The sequence below is a fragment of the Salmo trutta genome, chromosome 28, assembly GCF_901001165.1.
Source record: "Salmo trutta chromosome 28, fSalTru1.1, whole genome shotgun sequence".
Lineage (NCBI taxonomy): Eukaryota > Metazoa > Chordata > Actinopteri > Salmoniformes > Salmonidae > Salmo > Salmo trutta.
Genome location: NC_042984.1, coordinates 33,287,190 through 33,296,661, shown reverse-complemented (window position 1 = coordinate 33,296,661; position 9,472 = coordinate 33,287,190). Strand labels below are relative to the sequence as shown.

General features: G+C 41.4%; 1 protein-coding gene across 1 annotated transcript; it reads right to left on the bottom strand.

Moving 5' to 3' along the window:
• Positions 1–821: 821 nt before the first annotated feature.
• si:dkeyp-110g5.4 (uncharacterized) lies at positions 822–7,086 on the bottom strand. Its single transcript, XM_029719698.1, has 4 exons — positions 6,988–7,086; positions 4,615–5,229; positions 4,189–4,371; positions 822–3,762 (listed from the first exon to the last, which is right to left on the bottom strand). The coding sequence occupies exons 2-4, from the start codon at positions 5,200–5,202 to the stop codon at positions 3,130–3,132; spliced, it is 1,404 nt and encodes a 467-aa protein (XP_029575558.1). The 5' UTR covers positions 5,203–5,229; positions 6,988–7,086; the 3' UTR covers positions 822–3,129.
• Between the last annotated feature and the right edge of the window lie 2,386 nt (positions 7,087–9,472).

The window sequence follows — 9,472 nt, the reverse complement described above, 5'->3', positions numbered from 1 at the left end:
CCTTTACTTTGCACACTATGATTGATTAGAGAAAAGTATTAGACACTAAGGGCTGGCTCTATTCAATTTGCAGCGCTGAAGATCCACTATCCACTTTTAAAAGGCAATGTTCTCATGGTCGCGGAGACTGCATTCACGCCACATCGTTAATTACCTTCACATTTTAATGCAGATTTTCGGTGATATGGATTGAATCCAGCCCGTGTCTTATTTTCCTCTATTAGTTAATTGGCCAGAGTCCACACATCTGGCCATGTTCAGTAGGAGAAAATTCTTTGAAAACAAGGTACTACCTGAAGTTCTATTTTCCCATTGCCAAACAGAATAGTTTGATTCAGTGGGCCATACCGAACATGACCCTGGTATCCCAAGTCTAAATTTGCTGATTAAAAGCCCAATAGAAGCGGCTGGCCTCAAGGGCCAAATTTGGTGTTACAAGAGAAAGAAATGGATTTACATTACATGTTTACCACTGCTATCATTTTGGTCGAGCCAGGTCTTCTTTTTTACTGTCAAACTGTGCAACTCAGAGGATTGTAACATATAAATGTGGTTCCTCAGAAGTTAGACACTTCCAGGGAAATTCTCCGTCACACAACAGCCCAAAAAATTACGACCCCATTGACTGCTGTCATGACCGTCGACCCATGGCCCTTATAGGCAACCGTCCAAATAGTAAACTGACAACACTGTACGTTCGTCATTACAGCACACTGTCTGGGAGTAAGAGTGAACACATAGCATGTGGCGTTCAGGAGAGATGTTACTGGTGAGGAAATGCAGATCGTGTGTGATACACAACCAAAAAGATAACAAAATGATGCCTTCGTACAAACATTGGTTGCTTTATTGCACAAGAACGATGTTATGAGAACACAAAACAAAGTTATTTGGCAGAACTCAGACTTCCCATTGACTAGTCTATCATTGTAAGACTTTGCTGCCACAGGTGGCGACATGGGTGTTGTGCTTCCTGAAGGATTCCTCCACTTATAAATGTAACAACTTGAGAGAAACTCATTTTCAACATCTAGTAATAACTTATGTAGTATCATCTAACAAACATCTTGAAAACAAAACAATATTCAACCCTCAGTATAAATACTGTTCCAATTGGAGGGAGAATAGGATACAACTTGAACTTTTAACACAAGTGAGTGACAATGTTCAAAATTTGAAGAAAAAAAATGTGACTAATTGTTTCTCTAAAGGGAGAATTCAGACCAGAGTTACACACGCATGAATGGAACTTTATTCTGTTTTTAGGCACTTCTCTCTATGCGTATTCTGACCTTGAACTTGTGCTAGGGGAAATGCCAGTGCCAGCTAAGGTAAGCATTTAATGTGGCGATCAAAGAAATGAAGGTGTGGTGGAGGTGTGTCTTACAGGTATGCTGTGTTCTGAACTTGACTGAATTCTCTCATAAATCCACCACCGTTACTCACGAGGAAACTGTGATGGTCGAGCAACCTGTCAGTTCCAAGTGGAAAAGCTAATAATCCCCCCCCCCCCCCCCCCCGATAAAAATAACACTAATCTCCATGCGCGGTCATTTATACATTGATAAGAGCTAGGTAAATGAGTAATCCATTTGGATAAGGGGATTGTAAATATTATTTAATTGCTTTAGATACATTTTACCTTATGATCACTGGATACAAAATGTGAAACCAGTCATATTTCAGCAAACTGAAAAGCATGTCAACTTGTCAGGTATTTCCACAATGAAGTATAAACAGCAGTGATGTTATTCAGAATTGTAATTGTAGGCCTATGGCTTCATCATTTGAGGGGCTGAAATTTGGAGATCCAAGCCGAGGCTGTAGCCTATGGTAACCTGTGCACACTGACAGTAATTCCGAACCTACCGAGATGATTTATGCACTCTAGAATGTTTCAATTATATGCCCTGACTTTTCAGTTTGTTTTGACCATTTCTATTGGATTAAATATTAGCCACCGTCAGTAATACCCACATAAATAACTATCACTTTAGTTAGTTCTCTTTAAATTTGTAGCCTACATTTTGCATCATTCCATTACATGGTTAGTTTACCTGTCTTTCCTCTGTCACATAAGTGTGGTTGATCCAGAGGGTCACTAGCAATAGGCTTACATACATTGTATTCGGAATGTTCAGACCCCTTCCAACAGCACAACAACCCTAAGCACACAGCCAAGACAACGCAGTATTTGTGTATTTCATTGATCCATATTCTGAACTCGTCCTCTCAATATATTCTAATGAGTATGTTGAGAAAATTTGAATTAAAGGTGCAATATTTAGAAACCGCTCTGCCATCTTCTGGTTACTAAAATTCGAAGTTTGCCTTATTTATGATTGTGACAAAACAAGCAATGTTTGGTGTAGAGAATCATTGTACCATCTAAACCAGCTGTCAGCTGTTTGAATCTGGTGTACAAAACCGAAAGACGCAAAATCTAAACTTACGAACAGGAAGCATAGAAATGGCACACATAGAACTACTTCTTAGACCTACTTTCAATGAGAATGACAGATCTATAAAACAAATTTCTATGTGAATTTGGTCTGGTCGCCCCAAAAATGTACATATTGTAGCTTTAAAAAGGTACACCGTATTTAAATGAATCCTCAACAAGAAAATCTGTTGGCCAGCAAGTGGGAGGGTTTTCTGCAAAGCCCTTCAATTCTGAATACCAACAACTGAGAAGTACGTAAATCAAAACGTGTATAAAAAAAAAAAGTCTGAATCGGGCCCTAAAAGAATAACTGCAACTCTAATAACTAATCTTCAAATTTGATAGCTGGGCAAGCTTGATCAAACAAACGCTGCTTTCACATCAGATATAATCAAACGAAAAGTAAAAAGTCCTTCTGAATTTTCGAATAAATTATATAATTTAGATTTGAGTTATTTCTAACGTAAAATATTTTTGCCCATCATAAGATGATGGATCACAGGTCTTGGAAGATAAGGAGTGGAGAAGTTTATGGGTTTGAAAAAAATGTCTAATAATAATACTTTACCAGTTACAGAATGGATGTTCTAGCAGCGCTTAGAAATGAAAGTGTGTGGAATAATCGTTCATGGCATTCAACATCTGTGAGGGCCCTTAGAAATAATTGTTTCCCACTTTGGAGACAGTCAACTTGGAGAGCGCAGGTTGTTGAGGGCAGCCTCTCTCTCTCTCAGTTTGGCCCTGATACGGTTGATCCTCTCCTCACGGGCCGAATGCTCAAAGTCAAAACCATGGTGCTGTTTGGGGGTGGGAGCTAGAGCGGGTATGATTGGGCACTCCGCCGTCCAACTCTGAACACTGTCCCCCATGAAGTCAACTTGCATAACCGTATCACTGCTTTGGTCTGCATTCAGGGCCTCTGGTGGAGGTGAGCTGTCACTCAAAGCAACAGCCGTAACAGAGAGATCTTCCACCTCAGACTCATCCCCATTGGTGGCTTGGCCCTCTGCCCCACTCTTACCTTTGTCCTCAACTCGTCGTTGTTTGACACTACCCAAATTGTGACATCCCTCTTCCTCAGGCTCCTCCTCCTCCTCCTGAGCATCATCATCTGTCTTACTGGTAATCCTATCTCTGCCCTGAAAGCCTTCGCTTGAGCAAGGGTGACGATTTGCTGTCTTTGGTAATGATTCTTGGGTCTCCTCATTCAAAGGCTTGTCTTCCTCTTGAGTCACCAACTCCATCTCCTGTTCAGGACATCTGCCAGGTGTCTCCTTCAACAACCTGTTGGCGTTCAATAACTTCCGTATGACTTGATCCTATGGTGGAAAAGAAAAAATAAGAAAATAGGTAGACAGGATTTAAAATTGACAGACCAGTTTTCTTGTTCTCTATGAGAGGAGATGTGAGAATTGTATAATTGTACATGTGTGTTAAAGGACAGCTCCCTGGAAACTCCACTAACAGACTAAAAAAGCAAACAACAATAGCTATATTTGAAGTCTGATAAGTGACTACCTTTGTGGGGTTTATCATCAGCATATATTAATCTCAACCTAGCCTTTATAAACTACAGCACACATACCACAATGTGGAAAAAGGTTGTCCATTTTCTAATTATTTATTTGCCAAGTTATAAGATATTAATTGATCAGCAAAATAAATAATGCATTGCCAAGGAGATTCATATCACATACACATCTGGTATTGACATGCTATGGCACAGCTGAGACAATAGTACCCACTTGCTCTGTGTTATGATCCTCTTCCGCTGAGTGACCCTGTTCAGCAGTCTGCTGTGGCTCAATGTCCCCCTGGGGGATTCTGGACAACTTCACCTGGACTTGGTGGGTCAGGCCGAACCCCTGCAGCAATGCCCACTTCCCCTGGGGCTTTTTAGGAGACGGCTTTGGAGATGCGGGGCAGGACTGAGGTGGTAAGACAAGGTGGTGGTAAGACAAGGGGGTGGGGAAGAGGTCAAAATACAGGAATTCAGCTTTCTGTAAAAATATACACCTCACAAGGACGTCTAGTTTCAAGCAAGTTGATCATGTTGATATCACAAACAGTTTCAAGTCTCATTAACATACATAAGCAGACATTTCTCAAGAGCATGGGATACAGTCAGGAGGGAGCAACAGTAAGGATAGCAGGAGATGGCAGGGGCTTACCTTCTTCTGGCTCTTCCTGGCAGGTGAGAGGAAGATCAGTTTTCGCTGTGTGGTCTGAGGGGCCTCGGAAGACAGCGAGTTATTCAGGTCAGGGCTGTGCTGCCTCTTTCCTCTGCCAGTCTTTGCTTTCTTGAGTGACAGGAAGATCCTCCCCTTGTGGATGATGATGGCATCCTGGTGGGGGACAGGGGGCAGGCCATGGGGGAGGGGGGCAGTACCCTGCTGGAAGTTCTGTCTGGAGGGCAAGAACTCCCTGAGGACATTGAAGGCCATGCTGCTGGAGGAGACGAATGGCATCAAGAAGGGACCCTGGACTGCCTTGGGTTCTGTGGTCACCAGTGAGGTCAGGTTAATCTTGGCTGTGTCCACTGTGGGGCTGGCCGGTGAACAGCCTCTCTCTCGGATGACCACTGGCGAGATCCACGTGGCCGAAGGCGAGGACCCTCTCTTTGCACTGCCACCCCGAGAGCAGGGCACCCCCATCCTTCTCAAGATGGAGGTTGGCAGAGTCTGAATAGAGGTGATTTTCACCTCTGCCTCTTTGGGGATGTAGATCTCAAAGTTCTCCAGGATGTCCATGCCCCGCATCTTTCCACGTCTACAGCTGGCTGAAAGCTATAGCAAAGATGGTTTACACTTATGCTGCATATAGTAGAACATTGCATACAGTTATTGGCAGTGCTCAACTTGGACTGAAATAGGTGCAAATATTATAACCCATAGTAGCCATGTGAAAATGTAATGAAGGGATTTGCTCCATTGTTTATGTTTTATGATCCACTATTTGATGGTATGCATGCTTCCCTGTAGCTCAGTTGGTAGAGCATGGTGTTTGCAACGCGAAGTGTTTGCAATGCCAGGGTTGTGGGTTCGATTCCCACGGGGGGCCATGTATGAAATGTATGCATTCACTACTGTAAGTCGCTCTGGATAAGAGCGTCTGCTAAATGACTAAAATGTAAATGTAATATTCCTGGCTAGTTCCTGAGATTGACTTTACCATTAAAAGGTGCAACATACAGAAACCGCTCCTCCATTTCATGGTTGCTAAAATTCTAAGTCTGTCTAATTTCAGTATATGTGACAAAACAAGCAATCATTGGACTATTAAACCACTGTGAAATATATTTTCATTAACAGTATTTTCAACTGTTTGAAGTTGGTGTACAAAACCAAATGTAAAAGACACAAAAACTACAGTTTCGGGAAGCATAAGGACCTTTTCTTTAGTATCAGCAAAAAAATAATTATAAATGTAACAAAAGTTTAAACTGATACATGCCTTGATAGGGTTAGTGTTCCTACATGGCCATATCTCCATGTTCCGGAACTTGTTTACGGAAGACAAGGGGTCCACCTGTGCTAATTAGCTATCTAGCATGTTCCAAACACCTGAATGTAAGTGTAACTCGGGAAGTGTAGAGAAAGTGTAGTTTAGTCAGATGGAGGCACCTACAAATCAAATGTAATTTGTCTGATGCGCCGAATACAATAGGTGTAGACCCTACAGTGAAATGCTTACTTACAAGCCCTTAACCAACAACGCTGTTAAGAAAAATACCAAAATAAAAATAAATAAAAGTAACAAATAATTAAAGAGCAGCAGTAAAATAACAATAGCGAGGCTATATGCAGGGGGCACCACTTAGATTGATGAAGCTGTACCTCGACTATGTAAAACTGCTAGAGTAAATCACTTTATTTGAAGGATTCTTTCTCGCTGATGAAAGGGTCATATGTTTCGAAAGACGAATCACTGCGATGATTATTGACTTTTTATAAAGCGTTAACAGAGAGTCGGGATTGTAGTTCACACAGTAATCGTTGGCGAAGTTAATGACTGAAAACTGTAGGGAGAAGGCAGAAAGGGATCGGAGCACGTCAGATAACTAATTAGCACAGGTTGGCTGCTTATTTCTTCTGTAAACAAGCGAAGTAACACTGAGATATGGCCATGTGTGAACACTAACCCTATAAAAAGGTGTAGTAAATGTAACCTTTTGTTTTTTAAACGATTTCTCGCTGATATGGAACACACGTTCCGTATGTTTCCAAAACCGTACAATAAGCGATGCGTGTTAATGTTTAGAGAAAGTGCGCCAATTAATATATGCCGCGTTCACACTAATAAGCAAGTCGGACATTTCCGAGTTTCATAGTTCCAACTAGCTTGTGAAAGCGGCATAAATGTACACGAATAAAAACTACTTGATAGTTGATGCACTGCAGCCAGCCCAGCTGTAGCTAGTTGACTCATTACGTAGCTAACTGTTAGCTATGCAAACTATTTATAATGCGACGCACCTGCTAACTACAGTAGTTAGCTAGGTGACAATAGAATAGCCAGTAGTTTATAGTTGTTTTGCATATTACCTGAGCTTAGCGTGGACCCGATACAAATGGTTAGATAAGCAGAAGCTTGACTAAACTTGAAAAAACGAACAAGTACCTAACATGTTTCCAGCAGCTAACGATGTACTTCCGGGTCACGGATTTTTGCACTCCTTCAGAGTCCCGTCCTGTGTATTTTGTAAATGAACAATTACGGCGAAAAGTATGGAAAATGTGCACAGTGAATGATATATTGTATATATCGAACTGTATAAATCAAAATTGTTACAAACAAACCTGTGTGAAACTAGTTACGAACCACTTCCGGGTAACGTTTTTTAATGGTCTTCAAAAAATAGTCACACATTGTATGGCAAACTGTAGGCCTACAGTATATTAATTATCAGTGGCGTGTATTCATGGATGCCAAGGGAAGCCAGGCTTCCCCACATTTTTTTGCTTTAGTCTCTCTGTGTTTCAGAATGTTTCTTCAATTTGCAAGAGGCTGAATGTATCTCACTGGAGAAAGCATCCAAGCGAGCGAAACAGTGCCCTGTCTCAGTATGTGTGGTGTATCTATCTGATGCTGTCTGGTCAAAAAGAGTATGACAATGTTGCTGCCCGTAGCATTAAATACAAGGGAAGCCAGCAGAGAAGGTGCAATTGTGGCCCACAATTCCTGCATGTGGGCGGAAGCCACTCCTCAGTAAAAGGCACAGAACAGCCCGCTTGGAGTTAGCCAAATGGGCACCTAAAGACTCTCAGACCATGAGTAACAAGATTCTCTGGTCTGATGAAAAATGTAACTCTTTGGCCTGAATGCCAAGCGACACATCTGAAGGAACCATGGTACCATCCCTATGGTGAAGCATGGTGGTGGCAGCATCATGCTGTGGGGAGGTTTTTCAGTGGCAGGGACTGGGAGACTAGTCAGGGTCGAGGGAAAGATGAACAGAGCGAACTACAGAGAGATCCTTGATGAAAACCTGCTCTAGAGCGCTCAGGACCTCAGACTGGTGCACACAGTCAAGACAGCGCAGGAGTGGCTTCGGGACAATTCTCTGAATGTCCTTGAGTGGCCCATCAGAGCCCGGACTTGAACCTGATCGAACATCTCGAGAGGCCTGAAAATAGCCGTGCAGCAACGCTCCCCATCCAACCTGCCAGAGCTTGAGAGGATCTGCAGAGAAGAATGGGATAAACTCCCCTAATACAGGTGTGCCAAGCTTGCAGCATCATACACAAGAAGACTCGAGGCTGTGATCACTGTCAAAGGTGCTTCAAAGTACTGAGTAAAGGGTCTGAATACTTATGTAAATGTAATATTTCAGTTTTTTATTTTTAATAAAAGTGCTCAGCATATGTGGGAACTTCTTCAAGACTGTTGGAAAAGCATTACTCATGAAGCTGGTTGAGAGAATGCCAAGAGTGTGCAAAGCTGGCATCAAGGCAAAGGGTGGCTACTTTGAAGAATCTCAAATATAAAATATATTTTCATTTGTCTAACGCTTTTTTGGTTACTACAGGATTCCATATGTGTTATTTAATAGTTTTGATGTCTTCACTATTTTTCTACAATGTAGAAAATAGTGAAAATAAAGACAAAAACTTTTGACCAGTAGTGTAGCTATAAAATCTGACTGTAGTTTGGACACAGCGAGATCAACAGTCGGGGAAATAGCATACATAATAGGATCATCCACATATAGATGAGGTTTACCATTTTTTACTGATTGACCAATGGTGTTTATATAAATAGTGACGAGAACAGGTCCCAAAATCAACCCCTTTGGTACACCTTTATGCACTTCAAGAAATTCTGATTTAACCCCATCCATCACGATAGCCTGAGTTCTGTTACTAAGATAATCATGAAACCAAGAACAGGCTCAGAGCTCAGGTCTATCTAGGACAACTTATTCAATAAAATAGTATGATCAACATTATCAAAAGCTTTTGACATGTACACAAACAAAGCATCACATTTTATTTTAGTGTCTAAAGTATTGACAAGATCATGAACAACTAAAGTGGTTGTTGTAATAGTACTATACCCAGGCTTAAACCCTGATTGATTTATATTCAAAATACATTTCTCAGATTAAAAAAGAGCAAAGCTGTACATTTACCAAGGATTCAAGAATCTTAGCTAGACAAGGAAGTCTTGAAATGGGGTGATCATGTTTAAGATCACTACTATCCCCACCTGTATGGAGTGGCAGCACAAAAGCCTATTTCCCTAATGTTGGAATATTTCCTGATAACAATGTTAAATAAAACATGTGAATTATTGAGCCAACAATGATGGGTGCTACACACTTAAGCAGACCAGGATGCAATTGGTCGGCCCCTGTGGATTTCTTGTTGTCTATTGCTAGCTAAGCATCCAGGACTTCCTTTTCTGTAAATAGCCTAAAAGAAAAGCTTAAAACTCAGTGATCAGTGACGTTTAAGATGAAGGAGGCCAATTTTTTTTTATGAGCATGGCCTAATTTGGATTTTAGCATATTGGGTGACTGTCATTCAT